Here is a 22836-nt window from a genome sequence, read left to right on the forward strand (position 1 = left end):
TCAGTTAAATTTGATGTATTTTGATATTCTAATTGTTGGTTTGGTTCATTTTCTCTAAAATTAACCTTGTCAGAGATGTGTATATATTTTATTAATTCTGTAACCTCTCCCATACTGTCATATCAGTCCTTATTTGTCTCATAAGTTATGTCTGCTTTCTTTATTTACACTTTTAGTAATTTCAATAAATTTTAAAGCTATCTGGTAGGTTTTTATACATAAAATTATCTTAATAGTTTATCAAAGGGATTTCCTCCCTGATGCAGAATATAGGAGAAAAAAAACTTTCTAAAAAAGTGGCTTTTATTACTTTTAAAGTGGTTTGTTACATTAGGGTCAGAAAACTGTGCATCATTTCTGCTTAATGAAATTTGGAATTTGTATTGTGCTATAACATAAAAGCTATTTTCTAAATTAGCACTGTTTAGTAGAAATATAATGTGAGTTATATATATCTTAAATTTTCTACTATGCAGATTAAAATGTAAAAAGAAACACGTATAATTTTTAATATACTGTTTAATCCAAGATAATAAATTGTTCTTTCAACATGTAATCAAATGTAAATTCTCAAGAATCTACATTCAATGCTAAATATTTTAAAAAGGTATCTATTTTATACTTCATAATAATTGATCTGTGTTTATATTTGATACAATTTAGTTGAAACAAAAAAAGATTTACATACCCAAGTTGTTCCAAACATACTTAAAAGTCGTCCAACTAGTGAACAGGGTAACAGCTGTTACATTTAAATTAATAAAAATTAAAAATTCAGTTTTCTCCACCCAACCTAAGACCTCAAATTAACTATATCTGAAACAACCTTATTTCCAAATAAGGTCATATTCTGAGGAGCTTGTGGGGGGTGGAAGGGGAAACACATTTCAACCCGTAATACCTTCCCCTTAACAAGAGAAAAGAAAAAAAAAGAGAGGGAGAGACAGGAAGGAGGGTGGGGGAGAATGAAGAAGTAAGAAAAATATTTAATTTTTTAGTTGTACTAGCTACATTAAATTATTCAACAGTCACACATAGTTAGAGGCTACCATATTGGACAGTGTGCTTTTAGTGTTCCACAGCCACTTAAAAATTATTTAGCATATTAAGCTTCTGAAAAACAAGCAAATACAAAAATTCAAGTACCATCAAACCCTTTGATAGGGTCATTTCTAGGAATTAATCTTAGAGTTGCATAACACTACATACAAAGATGTTCATTTTCAAAATAGTACATTAGAAACTTAACAGGGAATGATTAATTCATTGTACCTTTACATGGCACTTAATGTTTTAAGTGAAAAGACATCTGTAAAATATTCTATCTAAGACAACTATAACTATGTTAATAAAATATATCCTCAGGGGAAAAGATTAGAAAGACACTTTTAAATATTGTTTTTTTGTGTGTGATACAAATATGGGTGATTCTTCTTTCTACTACATCTTTAAATTTTTACCACTGTGTGTATATTTTTTTATTAAAAAATGGATAAAAAGCTAAATTTTTAAATAATTAAAAATCAATGAAAAGGCCCTGATGGGTGTGGCTCAGTTGGATGAGCATTGTCCCTTGCACCAAAAGGTCACAGGCTGGATTCCTGGTCAGGTCACATGCCTGGATTGTGTGCTCAGTCCCTACCTGGTAGGGGGCATGTAGGTGGCAGCTGACAGGTGTTTCTCTCTCCCTCTCCCTTCCCCTTTCTTTCTAAAAAAAAAAAAAATCAATAAAAACATATTTTAAAAAATCAATGAAAGGAAAAAAATTGAGAATTATAGATGTTAGAATGTTAAACTAAACCTTCACAACCGACCTGTAAAGACAGACAGAACTTAAAAGAATGGCTGAGATTTTAGTTTCTTGGAGTTACCTGCTCTTTTTCCGCCCTGGGTCGTACCTGCCTTCTCATCCTTTGGAACCAGCTTCTGCATGTCCGCCTGGCCAAATTCACACCCAGATGGTAGGCTGCAACAAGAGAAATAGAAAGGCAAAAAACTTGGATAGTTCATCTCTTATGTTATGCTTGGTCTCTAACCTGCTTAGCTGACACTATCCCTTCCTATAGCAGGTTAAGTTGACCTAATAGAACACCTTCAATGATCAAATTCCTGAAGTAGCACTCAACGAGGTTTCCAACTCCACTTTTTCAATCTGGTTGTTAACAACAGGCCAAATTTTAAACACCCACTATGTTGACTCACCATAAATCAGATACACAAGATGATTTTTAAGCAAGTCCCTAAGCTGGTAAGTGAGAAGGACAATGTTACAAATTGAATGTTTGTGCCCCCCCCCCAACTTTGTATACTGAAATCCTAATGCTCGATGTGATGGTATTAGTAGGAAAGGCCTTTGGGAGGTGCTTAAGTCATGAGGGTGGAACCTTCACAAATGGGACTAGTGTCTTTAGTCCCTTTTGCCATGTGAGGATACAACAAGTAGTCTGTGTCCTGGAAGGGGGCCCTCACCCAATCATGCTGGCCCCATGATCTCAGACTTCCAGCCTCCAGAACACTGAGCAATAAATTTCTGCTGTTTATAAGTACCCAGTCTGTGGTATTTTGTTATAGCACCCAGAACGGACTAAGACAGACAAAGAAGCCTCTGAACTCTTTCCTATACACTTCTATCCCTGACTAAAGACCAATACTCCAGGCTCACTGAGCTTAGTTTTTCTGTTAGGAAAGAAATAAGAGAGATGACCAATCCCTTACCTGTTTGGGGTACACAGGGAGAGGAGGACAGTGCTTTCCCACACCAGGGAACAGTATAGCTGGCTCAGCTTGCTCAGAACACTCAGACCCAACTGAGAGCCCCACTGGTTTACGGAGATGGAACGAATTTCACTCTGCAACCAAAGTAAAAAGAAGATGATCTTTGGAATGCTCTCTGAATAATTATATTCAAAATCAACTTTTAGCTGTTTAAAAAGGATGAAGGATTCTATTTTCCCTTCTGTGTTATTTTCACAGTTGTCTTTTTCAAGAAAGTTTCCACATTTAAGATCACAGTTCCATAAGGTATTCTTCGACAATATTTATAATCTGACTCTAACATCCCTTCTCATTGCTTTTTGTAAAGTGAAAGACAGAAGTCATAGGCAACCTTATTTTTCTAAATCAAAGAAACAGTTTTGTAGATTCATTGACAGCTTTCTAATTTCTTCGGTGGTGGGGGCATGCTATTTCCATTATTTATTTCAATAAATATTTAGATTAATTTAATTTATTTAATTAAGAAAAATTATAAAAATAGATCCCTATGCTTTGGTATGCAGTCTAATGATTTCTAAAGAGTTTATAACTGCTTTTCATTTTATTTGACTCAATGAATATACTCTTGCTCAATAGCATAAAACAGGGCTGCTAAAATATTATACCATTAATCTTTAGAATCGATTACTTGAGGAATAAAGATAGTAAAACTGTGAGCACACAAAAATAAACTCACTTTTCTGGAATCACAAGAGGAACCTCACATGGACTGTAGGCATAGGGTTTGATATTTAAGAAATCTTTAATGTAAATCTTCAATGTAATCTGTTAATTTACATTGACTTAAATGTTCTGTGGTCAAACTTCCTTCTTGGCATCCCATTATTAAGCCTCATGCATTTGTAGAAAGATTAGGAAGTAATAGGCCAGATGAGGCTTGCCTGCTTCAAAGATTAACTATACATTCCAGTCGGCCTGTAGGAATGCTACATATCTGTTATTTATACCAACCCCTTTTACGCTTAAAAAGGTCCAGTTCACAAAACAAAATACGTGGTCACTCAACTTCTAATGAAAAAAAAACACTTAGGGAAAGTGAAACTAGACAGCAACTTGAAGCATAAATCTAAGTCACCCATGGGAAAGAATAAATCTTACCCTAAAACCGTTCTTTCATTAGCCAGCCTACGTATAACTGCTAAGCACAGTAAGATGTCATATGGACACCCTAGGTATTTCACTGGCTTTAAACCAACATGTTCACCCCTAAGATAATTCTTACCTGTCCAACTCTGCAAGTATGAACAAACATCATGATGTAGGCGTGGGCAGCAGTGAGTGCATGCAGTAGAGGTGTGGCCTGAGCTGAGAGGGTAGCATCGGCGACATTGCCAGCACAAGCCAGTTCTCGCAGCAGCACTGAGCCCCCAGGAGATTCAATTGGGCGGTGTAAGGGCTCCAAAGAGGAGAGGATGGAGTCCAACTGAAGGAGACCCTCCTGAAGGACTTTGGGTTCATGTGACAGTGTCTGAAACAAGAAAAAGGATTAAAACATGTACAGTGAACTTCACATGCATCATGTCTTTCATAGTCACAATAGAAGTGGAAGATAAGTGTCACAGTTTCAGACTTGGCCATGGTCTCTTGGTAAATGGTGGAGTCAAAACATGAATGTAGCTCTAACCCACCTCAACACCTCCCTGTCTAGAGCAACACATTACTTTTTTTACCACATTGGCTTTCAAATGTGGTAAGCCAATAAATTGGGATATTCTCATAGCCAGGTCTCCATGCTATAAGATGAATTCCAAATTTTGTTCAACAGGGAGCAAAGTTAGGCAAAGTTCCAAAGCATGGAAGTGAACCACTATTATAAATGTTCTTTCCTTCCCACAATAAGAGAGACTATTCTAGGATAGGCATAAGCTAGTCGGTTTGTTTGTTTTATGAGACAACTCATGGATTATATGGCCCTTGCAATCTCTGAGTCTTCAAAAAAATCTGATAGCAAAATACTATTACTTGTCATTCAAATATAAGAACTTATGTGCCTTTCCTACAGCTTTAAATAGACCTATCTGTTCCCACATAGTATCTTAGAAGTGGGATAAAGATGGATCAGCCCTTTCCCCTCTTAGTATGAAATAACAATTAAATATTCACAAAAAGTAAAGCAAAATAAAACATTAAATGAAGACATGTCACAATTATGGATCTTTCCAAGTTCATAAGCAACTGGATTTCTGATTTTTAGCAGAAATTAGTTGTTATGGTTCACCCAGCTAATAAAAGAGCTTCATAGATTTAATGTAATCCCTATAAAAATCCCAATGGTGGTTTTTTAGATTTTCTTTTTACAGAAATATAAAAATCTCTCTTTAAATTCATATAACAATCTTAAGGGACCGAATGAGATATAAATGTCTTGAAAAAGAACAAAGTTGGAGGTCTCACACTACCTGATTTCCAAAATTAAAACCACAAAGCTATAGAAATAAAAAGTGTGGTACTGTCCTAGCCAGTTTGGCTCAGTGGATAGAACGTTGGCCCATGGACTGAAGGGTCCTGGGTTTGATTCTGGTCAAGGGCACGTACCTCGGTTGCAGGGTTGATCCCCAGCCCTGGTCGGGGCTCGTGTGGGAGGCAACCAATCGATATTTCTCTCTGTCTCTCCCCCTCCCTCTAAAATTTACTGGAAAAATATCCTCGGGTGAGGATCAACAACAAAAAAAGTGTGGTACTAACATAAAGACAGACATCAAGGCTAATGAAATAGAATAGAAAGCACCCAAATAAACCCTCTCATATATGGTCAAATGACTTTTGACAAGGGTGCTATAGGGAAAGGACAGTCTTTTCAACAGTGTTAGCTAAAGAATGAAGTTGGACCTTACCTGATACCATATAAAAACAAAACAAAACTCAAAATAGATCAATGATCTAAATATAAGAGCTAAAACTGTAAAACACAAGAAGCTGTAGCATAGCTGCACAACACTGGATTTGGCAATGATGTCTTAGCTATGACACGAAAAGCACAAGTAAAAAACAAACACAAGAACCTGGACTTCTTCAAAATGAAAACTAAACCAAACTATCAATGAAGTGAACAGGTAACCCATGGAATGGGAAAAAATATTTGCAAATCATTTATCTGATAAGGGACTAATATCCAAAATATATAGAGAACTATAACTCAATAACAAAAAACAACCCAAAGAAAAATGTACAAAGGGCCTGAACAGATAGTTCTCCAAAGAAGATACTCAAATACCAATAAGCACATGAAAAGATGCTCAACATAATTAATCAGGGAGAACCAAATCAAAACCACAAGATCTCAATTCACACTCACTGGGTTGGCTACTATAAAAAAAACAAAAACAGAAAATAGTAAGTGTTGGTGAGGATGTAGAGAAATCAGAATCCTTGTGCATTGCTGGCTGAAATGTGAAAGTGCTGTGGAAAACAGTATGGTAGTCGTCCCCCCCAAATTAAAACCAGTACTACTATATGATTCAGCACTACCACTTGTGGATATATGACCAAAAGAACTGAAAGCAGGTGGAATTTAAGAAGTCAAATTCATAGAACCAGGGAATAGAATGATGGTTGTCAGGGGCTGGAGAGAAATGTGGAGATATTGGTCAAAGGATACAAACTTTCAGTTACTAGATGAATAACTGCTGGGGATTAATGTATACCATGGTGACCATAGTTAATAATGTATTCTATTCAACAAATTTGCTAAGAGTAGACCTCACGTGTTCTCACCACACACAAAAGCAGAGGCTTGAAATATTCACACACCCATGTTCACAGCAGCACTAATTCATAATAATAGCCAAGGCATGGAAGCACCCCAAATGTTTATAAACAAAATCTGGTTTAAACATAGAATGGAGTAAATCCAGCCTTAAAAAAGAAGGAAATTAGGACATATGCAACAACGTGGATGAATCATAAAGACATTATGCTAAGCAAAATAAGCCAGCCACAGAAAGACAAGTACCTTATGAAGTGCATTTTACATGAGGTACCTAGAACAGTCAAAGTCATAGAGATAGAAAGCAGAATGGTGGTTAACCAGGGGCTGGGAGGGAGAGGGGGATGAGGAGTTATTTAATGGGTATAGAATTTCAGTTGTTCAAGATGAAGGGACTTCTGGAGATGGGTTGCACAATAATATGAATGAACTATACTACTATACTACTGAACTATACACTTAAAAATGGTTTAAGTGATAAATATCATGTTACATGTATTTTACCACTTTTAAAATAAAGAAACTTCACATTTTGGCAAAATTTGAAATAAACTACCGGCTACACCAGATAGTGTTAAAAGCATTCATGACAAAAGATGATGCTAATAAAACCCAGCTCCAAAGCTTTCTTGGAGATAGTCCCTTCCAGTGAACTGAAATGTTAGAGCTATATACTGACCGAACTCAGGAACAAAGAATAAACACTTCAACTTTTCAATGAGAAAAAATGTGGCACACCATTTATCAGTCACAAAATTCACCTGTAGTATATGACTCAGATTTCATCATTACTTTTTAGTTGAAAAGTAAAGGAAAACCACAGTAGAGACACACAGATAGAAGTATTGGAACAGACTTCTAAAAAGAAATGAAAATATTCGGCCAGATGCTTCTTACCAATATGGATTTGCAGACACCTGCAACAGCCTGACAGGCTGCAGATGTGGGAAAGTCAATGGGCAGATTGGGAAGACCCAAAATGGTAACCAAAGGCAAGAGTCCTTTCTGATTCACAAATTCCTGGCAGTGGTCATCTGTTGTATTGTTGCTCAGAATAGATTCCACAAATTTCATCTAAGTAATAAAAAATTTAAAAAAGAGTTAGAGCCTGACACTTAAAAGGCCAGCTTGGAGTAAGGACAGGGTAGCCTTGTAGTCAAGAAATCAGTATTTTCTAGAATACCAAAACCTCAGGTAAACAGGGATAGATATATATGGACACTAAGCATCCAGAAAAATAAGGAATAATTGCAACTTCTTCCCAAGCTACTTTTTCAGCCACACATAAAGTCATGTAATTTGAGAGCACAGAGAGGTTAAATGACTTGCTCAGGGCCACACCATGAACTAGTGGCAGAATCAAGTCTGGTCTCTTAATTTCCTCATTTTGTGCTCTTTGCAATGATAATATGTTGCCTCTCCCCTGCAAGCAAACATCATTAATAGTTTTCCTCAAATGTGCTCATAATGCAAAGTAAACCTAGAACTCTGATTCAGACCAAATAAAGCATTCTTTAAGGGTAAGAAAGTAAAATGTGGGCAACAAATACATAGGCACAAAACAAACCATCTCTGGAAGCCTTGGAAGTGCTTAATGGGCTAGAACAAATGTTAAGTAGGCTTCCCCTTACAGGGAAACAATTCTGGGAAAATTCAAACACTTCACTTTTTCCTGTGAGACACAGGAAGTTACAAGAAAAGGCCACATTAATTTTTTTAAAAAAAGAGAAGTGAATGCGAAAAATGGCAAGTAACAAGAAAAAATATATGCGGACACATTCAAAGAACATAATACTGAATTGGCTTAACAAATCCCACTCTTCCTGTTTGGATTCCTACAGGGAATGGCAGCAAACAACAGAAAATCGGGAATATTAAAAAAAAAAGAGAAAGAAAGAGAGTGTTGGCCAAATTTTAGACAACCAGTCTCACAGAACAAGGTTTGCACACCTTTTCCCACTTCTCTGCATTTTAAGGGCCCCTGTTAAAATAAAAACACAGAGCCGAAACCGGTTTGGCCCAGTGGATAGAGCGTCGGCCTGCGAACTGAAGGGTCCCGGGTTCAATTCCGGTCAAGGGCATGTACCTGGGTTGCGGGCACATCCCCAGTGGGAGATGTGCAGGAGGCAGCTGATCGATGTTTCTCTCTCATCGATGTTTCTAACTCTCTCTCTCTCTCTCCCTTCCTCTCTGTAAAAAATCAATAAAATATATATTAAAAAAAATAAAAACACAGAAATCTCCGGACTATTTGGTAACCCCGCACATTTTCCAGAAAATAACAAACCTTTACTTATTTTCCCCTACCATGAATCTTACCACATTAAGGATGTAATCCATGAGGGGAATAGGAATACGTTCCTCTGTACCAACAACCCTGTTAAGGGAGAAAAGAGTGAGTTACACAGAAATTCATGATACAGTGCAAGAGAACAAAGTGAGGAAAGAGAAACAGCATGAAATTCTAGGCCCTTTTCTAAAGACTTATAGCCTTTAGTATATATACAGCATAGGGGGAAAAGAGCTGAAATCAACTCTGCAGCTAGCTTTCCTAGCCATATCTAGATTGAGAAAAACCAAGAAAAGAAAAACCAAGCCTTCACAAATTCAGCATTTGTACATATGTCAAAAGAAATTACCCTATGTTAAGCAAGTTCAATTAAAGGACTACTTAAACATTTACTTGAAGAAAAAAGATAGACAAAGAAACAAACTCATAAACATCTTACCATGTCCTTGCATCAGGTTTGAAATTATAAGAGAACAGGAAATAGAATTTAATTTTGCTCAAAATTTCATGCTTACATTGACAAACCATTCAGATCAAAGCTGGTTAAAGATGAAGACAACACCCAAGGCTTCCTTCTCTAACAACCTGTGCTTTTGTCACAATAGTTTCTGAACTCTCCAAAAATTGTGATCAATTCTTTTGCTTCAGATGCTTCAATGCTGCACTGCAGATGAAAAGGCTGCACTAATGCCATAGCCACAGAAAATGCTGCCTTTAGCGCAATGTCTATATCTTGGCATTTGTAAGAAATAAACAGAGGGGGGAAATCCACAAAGTATATTGACATGAAATAAAATCTACCTCAAAGATAAACCATAGGCAGGGATAAAACTTGAGTCAAATAAAGAGCACTTTGTCGATAGGCCTCTGGAACAGATTATTGGGGAAAAGGCAGAGATAGAAGAAGGGAGAGGTAGTGGGAGAGAGAAGGCAAGAAAAGTTGGTAAGAAGCTAATAGTTCTCATCTCTGAGTAAGATAAAATGTGAACAAATGTTTGCCAGGCACAAAGACATTTGACAGCAAAATATAAACTAGGTAAAGAGTGGAAAGGCATCAGAAATTGCTCCACGGATGAGATATCCAGAGTTAGGGTTTGGGTAGGATGTTGTAAACAGGCTCAGTGAAGAATTTGGGAAGGAATTTTGTACAAAGGGAGAATCCAACAGCCAGGAATGAAATGATTCCATGAGAAATTGTAAACCTTTCCTTAACTATAAAGTTCTGCTTGGGGAAACACTGTAGCATCCCATGCTACTTACACCAAGCTGGGTTGCACTTCCTTGGCAAGAACCCAGAGATCCATCTCTACAGGTAAGCGACACAGGTATGGCTCTAGCCTATTGAGACACCCGTCCCTTTGCCAAAGCCAAATATAACAGCAAAGAGCCAAAGCAATACCATGAAATGGGATCCAGATACTTCCTTCATTTACTAAATGGAAGTTGGAGAGGAGAACAAGAGAGAAAACAAACAAATAGATGCTCTTAATCCAACTCCAGAAACAAACCTATTCAGAAATCACTTTTCTTCCTACCCTCATCTTTTGGCTTCCAGGTTCAGGATGTCATATAGGAATAGTAAAAATGATCAGCTCTCTTCAGTAGAAATTCCCCTACCAACTGGTTTTAAGAAAAGTGATTATAATCTTAACCTCGTACAAAACGTTGACTCCAATAAAAGACTGCATTCCCAAGATGAACGTAACAATTTATCTTAATTATAAAATTAAAAACTTCCTGTTTCCCCCTCCCCCCAAAATAGGCACACATTCCCGAGCTCAATTTTACTCTGGTCAGTTTTACATGTATATTTATGGTGCTGAAGTCCTTAATCAGAAGTAAAGGAGGATTACAATTGAGTGTCACAGTATAGTGTATAATATATAACACAACAGAACTCATGGGTTTTTTTGAGGGGTGGGTGGGAGAAACCAGGTCTCTTCCAGCTCTTAAGGAAACATAGCTGCCTCTGGCAAAGAAGCCCTGCCATGATTCAGGGAACAACCCCTTTGCATTCGCTGCCTTTAAAGTACAGACAAGCTGCTATTCAAGTTCCCAAGATCACATGGATTTATATAACCCAGCCGTGGGCAAACTACGGCCCGCGGGCCGGATTCGGCCCGTTTGAAATGAATAAAACTATTGAAAAAAAAGACCGTACCCTTTTATGTAATGATGTTTACTTTGAATTTATATCAGTTCACACAAACACTCCATCCATGCTTTTGTTCCGGCCCTCCGGTCCAGTTTAAGAGCCCATTGTGGCCCTCGAGTCAAAAAGTTTGCCCACCCCTGATATAACCGGTATCTTTTAAGCTGTTCAGGATAGGCTTAGGTTAAGTTAGGCAAAGTAAATGAAATTGACCACCAAAACCCCTCACCATATTGCCCCAATTAAAACCCCTGGTTACGTACTGGTAACTATATTCACTCCCAGCAATATCAGTTTAGAAGGTAGAAGAGGCCAAAAGACAAGTATTTGATGAATGCCGCCAAATGTAGAGCAAAACTCCATGTATGTGGGGGAGACTGTAGTGCCTAAGTTTCCTTATCCCAAATCTCTAGCAGAAAACCATGTCTCAAGATCAAATACAAATATCGTTTTCAAATACTAGCTGCAGATTTTGGAAAAAAATAAGGAACAAGAACACGGTCTTAGCCTGGAAAAAGAAGGAAACTCATAAGTCAACAGGAGAATAAACCTTGTAGTATATTCATACCATAGACTACTACTCAACAACAAAATGGATGCTGACAGAATCTCAAAAACACATTGAGCAATAGAAAACAGGTACAAGAAACTACACAGATCAGATGATACACATTAATACTCCATTTATTTATTTACATGATGTCCTAGTATAGGCAAACTTACTCTATGATGACAGGAATAAGATTAATTGTCTCATGTTAGGGTGGGGAAATAAAAAAAACTTAAAATCTGTGTTTACTGTATAGAAATTATACCTTGATAAAAAATACTGGAAATTTTACTCGTTCATTTAAGGCATTGGAAAAGAGACTAGGGCATGGGAGACAGAAATTTGTTTGGGAGTCCAACTGAAGAATTTTGTGATTTGGGGCACGTATGAACAAGACTTTGGGAGAGGGGGGTAGCATACACTGCAAATTTTTCTAAGCCTCTTCCTATATTGGCAGAAAGTATATAGCAACTCCTACCGTAACAGCTGCCTGGCATAACCCTTTGATATACTGCAGCATTCAAAACAGAGGGCAAGTTTACTAGACAGCATCTTGCTTTTCCTTCCAGCCCTAATAATTCACATAGTGACCCAATTGAAGCTTCTCAAAGTGGCATAAGTAGAAAAGTATACATGTATCAACATTTGCGAGACTCTTAGGTATGTTATGTGAATGAGGTTGTGACGAACACCCAGACCATACTGAGTATAGAAAAATCTCGATATCATGGAACAGCAACTACCAGAGTCCTTTGCATCTTATAAGCTATACACAACTAACACTATGGTAGGGTATTAATGCTGTGGGTCTAGAATTTTTCTATCTCTTAATTTTCATTCATGTTACATTAGGGCCAGCTCTCTTAGCATTTAAGACTCAGGAAGATCATTATTCTAATGTTCTTGATTCATTTCATCAACCCACTAATTAAATGTTTATTGACTAATTACTATATACAAAGTGATTGGGATATATTGTTGAGTGAGATATTGTCCCTGCCGTGAAGGAGCATACAGGTTAGTGGGGTGAAACCATTAGAATATATGAATAATTTTAACAAAACTGTTAAACGAACACACAAGACCAACTTTCTATTTGGAGGTAAAAGGAAAAGCACCTTTAAGAATGAGACATTTGAGCTGGCCCTGCAGAATTTGGTAGATGCAAAAGGAGATTAAGATAATTTGGGGATTGGGGATAAATATGGATAGAACACAGTGACACATGATATCCCAAGAAAATTATGGAGAGTGAAGACATGGAGGGCTTGAGAAAATGTTAATATACCATAACAATTTGAAATCTGGGTATGTTAGATCTAAGATATCTGTAAAATATCCAGGTAGAAAAGTTGCGTGCAGATGAATGTACACAGCTTGACTCAAAACTAGTACGAGCCCCCCCCCCCCATGTTTAACAAATCTTTCCCTTGTTTGTAGCAAGGAAAGAAAACCCTACCCCAGCAAGCTGGCTGACAGTCGAGGGAATGGTAAGGAAGCACTAAGATTCTGACTATTTTGCAAACAGTCCTGCTTTCTTTTAGGGTATCCCCCTCTTTCCAGAAACACTTTAAACAAAACAGACGATGCTGCTAGAATGATGCCTACTCAGACAAGTTAAGATATCTACTCAAGAAGGCAATGTACTTAGTAGTTAATGCCTCTCTTCCAAAAAAAGCCCCAAAACAAACAAACAAAAAAACCTCGTACCAATAGGCTCAATCCTTCCTAGAGTTCCCATAGGGCCCACTGGTTTGAGTCTAAACCTTTGCTCCTGCTGTCTACTCCACCATAGTCATCTCTTAAGCCCAAGCTCAAACCCATTCATATCCATGCCTAAAATGCTCATGCTTTTCTCAGGACTACTAGTCTATACACCAAAAGAGCACTATTAAATGAACGAATGCATGACTGTCCAGACGCAGGGGTCCTCAAACTTTTTAAACAGGGGGCCAGTTCACTGTCCCTCAGACCGTTGGAGGGCCGGACTATAGTTTAAAAAAGATGAACAAATTCCTATGCACACTGCACATATCTTATTTTGAAGTAAAAAAACAAAACGGGAACAAATACAATATTTGTATTTGCATGTGGCCCGCGGGCCGTAGTTTGAGGAACCCTGGTCCAGAGGGACCACACTCACTTTTAGCAAGAAGGCGATTAAGGGGATTGTCAAGGGCGGGGGGGTGGGGGGAGGAGAGGACACATATGTAATACCCTTTGTAATACTTTAAGCAAGAAAAAAAAAAAAAAAGGAAGGCGATTAAATTGTAGCTTCAATAGTCAGGTAGACTATCTACTACCAGCCAGCAGTCTTTAAGCCCACCGACATCTTACCATCCAGATAGACAATTTTGATGTTAAACATACCTCAAATAAATAAAAAGAAAAAACTACTGTGCCTGGATACCATCCAGATAGACAATTTTGATGTTAAACATACCTCAAATAAATAAAAAGAAAAAACTACTGTGCCTGGATAAAGCATATAGTACATTCCAAAGCCTTCTGATTTATCTGTAATAAGCATACAGTAATAAAACAAAAACAAAATCCAACCAGCAAAAAAATCCCTGTAACTCTTAAGGACTTTTTAGGAGACAAGCTTCAAAAATGCAATGTGTTCCATTTGTGCTCACTTATGGAAACAATCAAACAGTCAATGATATAAAATGCCTAATCAACAAAAATAAAATAAGACCTCTGTGGAAAGCCCACCAACAAGATATACTGAATTCTGATTCAACTTTATGAACGGCTTTTAAGAAAGATAGTTTTTTGGTCCTGGCTGGGTGCTCAGTTGGTTGGAGTGTTGTCACATACACCAAAAGGCTGCAGGTTCAATTCCCAGTCAGGGCATGTACAGGAGGCAACACATTGATACTTCTCTCTCGCATCAATGTTTCAATCTCTCTCTTTCCCTTTCTCTCTCTCTAAAATCAATAAAAATATCCTCAGGCGAAGGAAAAAAAAAAAAAGCTTGCTAAGATAACCAATAAAAGTAAATATCAAACCACAAATGACACACAAGAGTCAAAGGGAAAAAAAACCTATAGACTCTTAGGGCCAGAAGAACCTTAAAATCATCTAATCAAACTCCCTCACTTTTACAGATGAAAAAGACATGCCCAAGATCACATGGCTAGTGAACCTGTCTTGCAAACACTCACTGCTGATTAGGCTCAGTTTCATTCTGTTGGGCAGAATTAAAGCTCTGCATGGCCTGTACTTCCTCTTCTTCCTCATCCTCACTAGAGGCCTCTTCTGCAGCATGATTAGACCTTGGGGGAGGAGCAGTGGCACTGCCATCTGCCTTCTGGATTGATGGCTTCTGACAGATGTATTTAGGGTCTCTCCCAAGGTTACAGATTTCTTCAAGTAACTGAAAGGTACAGGAAATAAGATTATTTATTAGTAATTAAGGAATGTAGGAGGTAACTAGCAATTTTGGGACCATTTTCCTATGTGCTATGTGCCAAAGAAGTGCCAAAACATTATATGCATGTTATGCACCATTCCTGAAATGTCGCCGTTAAGCCCATTTTATAAACTAGGGAAGTTCTGTGAAGTTAAATAACCTGTTCAGCATCACATGGCTGTTAAGTGACTGACTGATCTGAGTGCATGTCCTAATTTACTAAGCACCAGAACTCATATACTAGTCTCAACAATCCTGACAGGGAACTGGCAGGACTCATAAATGGGGGGGGGTGGGGGGGAGGAAAAAAGGAAGAAACAAAGATTAGGAAGAGTAATATGCTTTTACAAACAGAAGCTAGGCCTTAGCAACTTGCTCATCTCCTATACAGGAGGGAGGAAAAATAGGTTTACAGTTGTTTGTATGGAAAACAATATAATAATAATAAATAATAATACAAGAATGTTTTGGGTACTGTAAATCTACTTTTGTCCCACCCTGTATTAGAAAGCAATATTAAGTGACTTTTTTTATGGGGGGAATGGGCAAACGACCAACCAAGGGACATGAAGAAAATGAGGCAGACACAACCCTCTTTCTTATAGGCACAGTCTAAGAGTCCAAACGATCTCCAGCAGGCCAAGCCTTTTTCTAAAAGTTATCCCCTCAATGCTGTCTCATGCCCATGGTCACTTCTCACCTTAATGATGGCAGTTGTTGCATCCGTTTTGAGGGTGGGCTGATGTCTCATAAGCTCATCAACAGCACTCCCCAGGTTGGATGCAGTATCCCCTTAAAAGCAAAAAGTGAACTGTTAGACTGAAGAAAATAGAGCTTGACCTAATTTTTGTGCCAATATAAGGAGCAAAGAAGAAAATGAGTTTTGCTGTAATTTTCTAATGTCATGATTTCTCGAATGAATTCACACAAACCTTGGCAACCAAATCACTGGGGAGGAGGAAGGAATCACTGTCAGTCCAGTAAACATATTTTAAAGTGCCCATGTATGCCATATTCTACCCTGGCAATCTGCCAAGGTCTGAACTACTACTGCAGAGTAAAGAGAGAGAAAAGGAGCATAACCATTAACCCTCTGGCTGCCCCGGTAAAGAATGATAGCAGCTATGCCCTGGCCAGTTTGGGTCAGTGGTTAGAGTGTCAGCCAGTGGACCGAAGGGCATGTACCTTGGTTACAGGTTCCCCTGGAAGGCATGCAGGAGGCAACCTAATCAATGTGTCTCCCTCATGCTTCTCTCTCTCTCCCTCCTCTCTCCTTTCCACTCTCTGTAGAAATCAATGGAAAAAATATCCTCAGGTGAGGATTAAAAAAAAAAAAAAGAATGATAGCAGCTAGAATACTACAGTGGTAACTGGAAGCATAAAGCACATTTTTAAAAACTGGATGCTTTGTGGAGCCTTACCTTCTTTCTATTCTTTAATGACCTGGTTTCAAATACACTGAGAAAGAAAACTCTTTATGACGATCTTAGGGACTTGAATATCAGAACAGATTACCAAGATCAACACCTTGGGACTCCATATGTCCTCTTACTACAGACTAGATGGTGGACCTAGAAATCTACTGCTGATCTCTAATACCCATTTCTTACCAGCACCGTGATGGTACATTTAAGAGTGCACTGTTGAGAAGCAGGGAAATATTATAAGCAGAGACTAAGGATGAAGTATTCCTCTCTACCTGCAATTTCAGGTATGATGATAATTCCCATTAGGCTTAGCACACCTAGCCAGAGAAATGATGTGAAGTCAAGGAAGAGCTTCCTTGCCAATTGGTGACTTTTAATCATCTAAAATTTTGGAACAACAGCAACCGATTATCCTATATAATAAAAGGGTAATATGCAAATTGACTCTAATGGCAGAACAACCAGAATGACCACTGGACCAGTCACTATGAGGTGCACTGGCCACCTCTTGGTCCCTTTCCCCGGCTGGCAGGCTCTGATCACCTGATGGCCACCTGCGGCATGGGCAGGACTGGCGAGGGGGCAGAAACAACCAACCTCTCGGTCACTTCCCCAGCTGTCAGGCACCAATCACCTGATGGCAAACGGGGAACCGCCGGTGCATGTGGTGGTGGTGGTGGGGGGAGCGCTGGCTGCTGGCAGTTCGGGAAGATGGCCCTGATTGCAGGCCAGACCTAGGGACTGTACCCATGCACGAATTTCGTGTGCTGGGCCTCTAGTTTTAAGATAAATCCTGGTGACTTACCAAGGGGGTCAGAACTCCTCCTCCTCCGCATGGCTGGGAGGTAATCTGGAGACAGAAGAACTTTGAAGAGACGTTCAAAGGGCTGACACTGTACAAATGACTGAAGACCTCGTGCATTCAAGCAGAGTGCACTGAATACATTTGGGAGGGAACCAAGGACTTCACGAGTAGCAGGAACCTAGAGAGAAGGTAAAGTGAGTCTGAAGACATCTAAAAGAGTTCAGGTGTAGATGCTAAGAAAAACATTGATCAGGGGTATCACACAGATCTTGATAATCAGGTTACAATTAGTTTCAATAGCACATGCAGAAGACATGAAATAGGATTTTCATGCTATAAGACTAATCAATTGTGTCTGTGTGTTTTGCAGGGAGGGTTATACATGGAATATTCTTTACAGAGCAGCAAAAAGAACTCACATCTTTGATAAGCAGTGCATGCAGCATGACATCTGTTAACCCATTGTCCTGGAGTGAGGAGAGCAGTGATGGTTCTTGAAATACAAACACAGTCACCACTTCAGTAGCTTAAAAAAAAAAAAGAGAGAGAGAAATATGAGATACAGAGATTCTTCACAGGTATTAAAAGGAAAACTTGAAAGGCTAAAATAAAACAAACAAAAAAACACAATACTAAATGCACAACAATCTAAATAATTGTTCCTACCATGAAAGTTGCCAGTACTACTCATTAGAGATTAATCATTATTAAGAATTTAGTGACTACCCTTCAAGATTTTTATGGGCAATGTAAGGCATGACAAGTATAGTTAATAACACTGAATTACTGAATAATAATGTACTGAATCCTGGAAATATGCTAATAGATTAGATTTCAGGTGTTCTCATCACATAACAAGGTAACTACACAATATGTTAATTAGCTTGACTATAGAAATCATTTCACTTTATCACATACTGTTGTACACCTTAAATATATATAATTTTACGCAAGAAGATGTTATATTGTATATAACTTGTTTCTTTCTAATTGTAATATACACCATAATAATCTCCTTTATCTTTCCCTGTCATTACTCATTCAGTTTGAATGACTGCATACTATTCCACTAAATACATGTACCACCATCTATATAAACACACCAATTTTTGTCAGCTTAAGCAGGAAAAAAAACTAAGATGAAGCAGGGGGTGGTTTGCTGGGGTAACTCATAAAAATGGACAAAATGTATTCTTAAAAAGCCTTTTCAACAACTTAAAAATATCATCAGCATTGTTAGGATTCCTTTGGTACTAATGAGACCAATTTTTGACAATAGAATACTTAGAACTGTGCTGTACAGTCTATCAATGCTTCTAGAATATGGCAAAACTCTACTCAAGAGGAAATAGTACAGCATTAATTAAAAAGTAACCAAAAGATAAGCTAGAAAACATTAACATAAAGTATAATTTAGTGAAACTGTAGGTAAAAAGAATGAATAATTAAAACCAATAACTAACCCTATGAAAAGACAGGAAATGAGTGAAGAGAAGGCAGCTAGGATGTTAAGAGAGAATATAATTGGGTAAATAAATGTGGTATAAGAGTTAGAGGTAGGATTGAGGAGGGGACAGAATCTTTATTTGGTGGGTTTCAGCATGAAATTGTTGCAGAAGGACATCCACTTCCTTAGTGACTTGCCCTCATGCTCTTCCCAGCCTTCCCCACAAATTGAGTGAACACTACAATGAAATAATCTCCCCCCTTTGAGACTATTTTGCCCTGGCATATATGGCCTACATAATTTAGACCAGCGGTCGCCAACTGGTGGACCGTGAGGTCCAAAAGATTGGTGGCTGCTGATTTAGACAGCAGAACCTCCCACTCTCCAACCCCCTTGGACTACAAGTTCTCCTGTGACACAACTCCTGCTCAGCAAGGTCATAGACTCACTTCCACCAACCACACCCTTCTTAACCCTTAGTACATTACATATGTACTAAGTACTCTGAGCTATTTCCTATGGATATTTAACACCCACAGCCTCCTAGATCTAACCAGAAATTCTAGTTCTTTCATCAAGTCTTACCACAAAAGGGAGCATTGGGCTATCTTTTTACTTATATTGGGTGCCATCACCACCTCTGGTGTAACAGGCATAAATGTAGGTATTTTTAATTTTGTAAGAGACTCACCTCATAGAGCAGTGATGGCGAACCTTTTGAGCTCAGCGTGTCAGCATTTTGAAAAACCCTAACTTAACTCTGGTGCCGTGTCACATATAGAAATTTTTTGATATTTGCAATGATAGTAAAACAAATATTTATATTTTTGATATTTATTTTATGTATTTAAATGCCATTTAACAAAGAAAAATCAACCAAAAAAATGAGTTCGCGTGTCACCTCTGACACGCATGTCATAGGTTCGCCATCACTGTCATAGAGGCTACCCAGACAATGGCACAACTCATAAACCAAACAACTCAGGCCTTAGAAGCCCTTAATGAGGAATAACACAGTCTAACTGCTCTGATAGTTGACAACAGATTGGCATTAAAATAGCCACTAATATGTCAAAGTGGAGCTTATGCCTTAAAGAGGACCTCCTGCTACATGTGGTTCAATAATACAGGAAAGATATATAGAACAGTTCAACAAATAAAACAACAAACCAAAACGGCCAATCATATTACTAAAATACCCCAAGATATTCTGACTCTCCTCGCCCCCTATTCATTTTTTCCCCTGGCCATCTCCTTCTGCCTGGGTTTGAAGGCTCTACACCAGCCGTGGGCAAACTATGGCCCGCAGGCCGGATCCGGCCCGTTTGAAATGAATAAAACTTAAAAAAAAAAAAAAAAGACCGTACCCTTTTAGGTAATGATGTTTACTTTGAATTTATATTAGTTCACACAAACACTCCATCCATGCTTTTGTTCTGGCCCTCCGGTCCAGTTTAAGAACCCACTGTGGCCCTCGAGTCAAAAAGTTTGCCCACCCCTGCTCTACACTATTACTTATGGGCCTAAAATAATAATTGCTGGCCTAATTATTTTGGGTTGACTTTGCAAATTTGGTCTCTCTCAAGTACAAATTTTTTAGTAAGAAACCTGGGAAGTTGCTATGCTAATTCAAATGTCAGGGATGAATTCAGACTCTAGAGAAGGAATTCTGACCTCTACTGATGGTTTGTTTTAGTTTTCTCAGTCTCATTTCCTACCTCCTACATTATCCTGAGAGGGCTTACCTGCTCTCCATCCGTAACCCATAAGCACTTATATTCTCTTGCAGCCTCTTTTAAACTTCCCCTTTATTAAAAAAAGGCTTGTGAACTTGTTTTTCTCTCTCTGCTTATGGGTTATCTCCCAGACAAATTCATCCTTCCCTGCCCCCTGACCTGGGACTTAATCGGTATAACAAATCTTTTTCTTGATCATACCAATGTACTACTGTTTTGAGTGTTGTCCTCTGAACCTAACCTTGGGAGGAGTCTCTCCATGTCGAGGCGGAACTGCTGTAACACAAGGGAATACTTCCTCAACCTAATAAAGTGGAACAAAACCTTCAACTCAAAATCTTCTGCTAACCTCAAACTTAATGGTGAAATACTGAATGCTTTCCCCCAAATTCAGGAATAAAGATGTCCATTCTCACCACTTCCATTTAACCCTGTATCAGAAATCTTTGCCAATTCATTAACACAACAAAGCAAATAAAAAGAATAAAGATTATAAAGAAGTAAAACTGTTTGCAGATGACAAAACTATGTAGAATATCTGAAGAAATCAACAACAAAAATTATGAACTACTAAGTAAGTTCAGCAATGTCACCGGATAGAAAATTATATAAAAACTAGTGGCCTGGTGCACAAAATTCATGCACATTAAAAGGGAATTAGAGGAAATATTTTAATATTGCTATTTGCCCTTTCACTATAATAGAAGTGTCAGAGATGAAAGAAAATTAGTAAAATGTATATGAAAATCTCCCTCCTGTCAGTCTGGTGTGTGCTGTGGGACCCAGATTCAAGTCCCCGCCCACCCGCACGCACCTGGAAATCGCATGAGACCCAGACTTGGCCAGCCCTACCCCAGTCAAGCCCCGCAGGGAGGGAGCATCCTCAGGTCCCCTGCCTGACACCGGGCAGGAAGGCGCAGCCTCAGATCCCCTGGCCTGGCCTCAGGTCCCCAGGCCCTGCGTCAGGTCCCCTGGCCCCAGTGCAAGGGTGTGATGGCCATTTGCATATTAGCTCTTTATTATATAGGATCTTAAATTGTTTCAGCAAGGGAGTATCTAAGTTGTGGTAATCAAAACTACTCCTGCCAGATACCCCAAAGTATTAAAAAATAACTGCTACTGGTATAAGGAGGTTTTTCTATTTTTATACCTCTCACTAAATTCCTTTACAGTTTTAAGGAGAATTCTAAAAGCCAATGTGTTTCATGTATTGTCCTGAATATGTATGGCACTGAATAAATGGCAGTTAATAAAAATGAAGTTTAAACAGCAGGAATACACAAAGCAGTGCCAATATAAAATTGCAAATAACTAGAAAGTACCCACAGGATCTAAAACTGCATTTTCTACAGTGAGAAACAATTTTCTGTACTATAGCTTAAAGGTATGACATTCAATTCTGAGGATGAAAACCATTCTGATTGGATTTTCCAGACCAAGGTTAGGGACTAACCACTGAATAATGATACACTTCTTATTACACTTAAAGTGTAAGTACAGCACAAAAAGCCAAATGTAAATACTACTACTTATTACAAATGACTCACAATACAGTGGTTATAGAAGGTATATTTAACATCTGAAAAATGGATATTTGAAACTGAATTCTGATCTTTCTATATTTCACCACTAACTAGAAAGACATAAAATCCACACGTGTAGATAGAAAGACATATAATCACACATGTAGATAGTCAATTCTTGTTAGAATAGAAAACACAGAGAATTCTGCTAGGTTAGTGCAGCTTGGTATAACGAAACATCAACTCCACTTACCTAGGAGAAAAAGTGATGGGCCATAGTATTCTGCATTGCTGATGATGTGTTTCAGGGAGGTAGGCAGAGAACCATCCATCACTAAGAGAAAGGTGAATATTAAGGAGAATATGATCAGTCCAATAGTAGTTTAATGGTTGGGGATGATGGAGCAATACATTACATATAACGCACTGTGGTAAAGTTTGTGTTGATTCCAATCTATTGGCCTCTACGTCTTTCCTCCCCATATAATGTCATTTATTCCCTGTCCATGCAATAACCTTTTCACAGTAAGCAAAGAATAAAAGAACTCAGACAGAAAGTTGGAAGTGAGTACAGAGTCAAAAGCTGGGAAAGGAAAACATAAGTGATTATGAAAACTGCTAAACAACCCTTAGATTTGGGTAAAGTGACATGAAATGACTAGAAGCTATTCAAAATGGCATGGCCTTTCCCTAAGCCTGCCTTATAAAAGAGTAGCTTCAGACTATGAAAAGGACCAATCTTTGAGAAAATCAAACACCCTCCAAGGAGATATCTGGAATTAAATACCATGTCGTATGCCATCTGAGAAAGCTGGGTCTTGAATAGCCTTCTTGAGGAAATTCAACATGGATTTGAGAAGGGCTGCTCGTTGTGGAATACACTGGACTCCTGGCAAGGGAGAAAGAGGATTATACTGGGTTCACCATTAGACCCCAGTGAGCAGGCACATAAAACAAATTTTTAAGAGACCCTTATACACTATAGCAACACTAACAAACATTTGTGG

At 38.3% G+C, this 22836-nt stretch overlaps 1 protein-coding gene across 18 annotated transcripts in view; it reads right to left on the minus strand.

Annotated features, from left to right (window-relative positions):
• HUWE1 (HECT, UBA and WWE domain containing E3 ubiquitin protein ligase 1) overlaps positions 1-22836 on the minus strand; it is a 149094-nt gene that overhangs the window by 60942 nt on the left and 65316 nt on the right. For 17 of the 18 annotated variants that reach the window (XM_036304909.1, XM_036304917.1, XM_036304911.1 and 14 more), the window contains 11 exons: positions 22617-22718; positions 22083-22163; positions 17543-17649; positions 17124-17301; positions 15592-15683; positions 14644-14855; positions 8801-8858; positions 7379-7555; positions 3998-4243; positions 2716-2849; positions 1872-1966 (listed from right to left, as the gene is read on the minus strand). In XM_036304909.1, the coding sequence (XP_036160802.1) occupies positions 1872-1966; positions 2716-2849; positions 3998-4243; positions 7379-7555; positions 8801-8858; positions 14644-14855; positions 15592-15683; positions 17124-17301; positions 17543-17649; positions 22083-22163; positions 22617-22718 (1482 nt within the window). The remainder of the gene's footprint in view (positions 1-1871; positions 1967-2715; positions 2850-3997; positions 4244-7378; positions 7556-8800; positions 8859-14643; positions 14856-15591; positions 15684-17123; positions 17302-17542; positions 17650-22082; positions 22164-22616; positions 22719-22836) is intronic. The other variant, XM_036304913.1, reaches the window with a different exon arrangement.

The sequence above is a fragment of the Myotis myotis genome, unplaced genomic scaffold (assembly GCF_014108235.1).
Source record: "Myotis myotis isolate mMyoMyo1 unplaced genomic scaffold, mMyoMyo1.p scaffold_m19_p_4, whole genome shotgun sequence".
NCBI lineage: Eukaryota > Metazoa > Chordata > Mammalia > Chiroptera > Vespertilionidae > Myotis > Myotis myotis.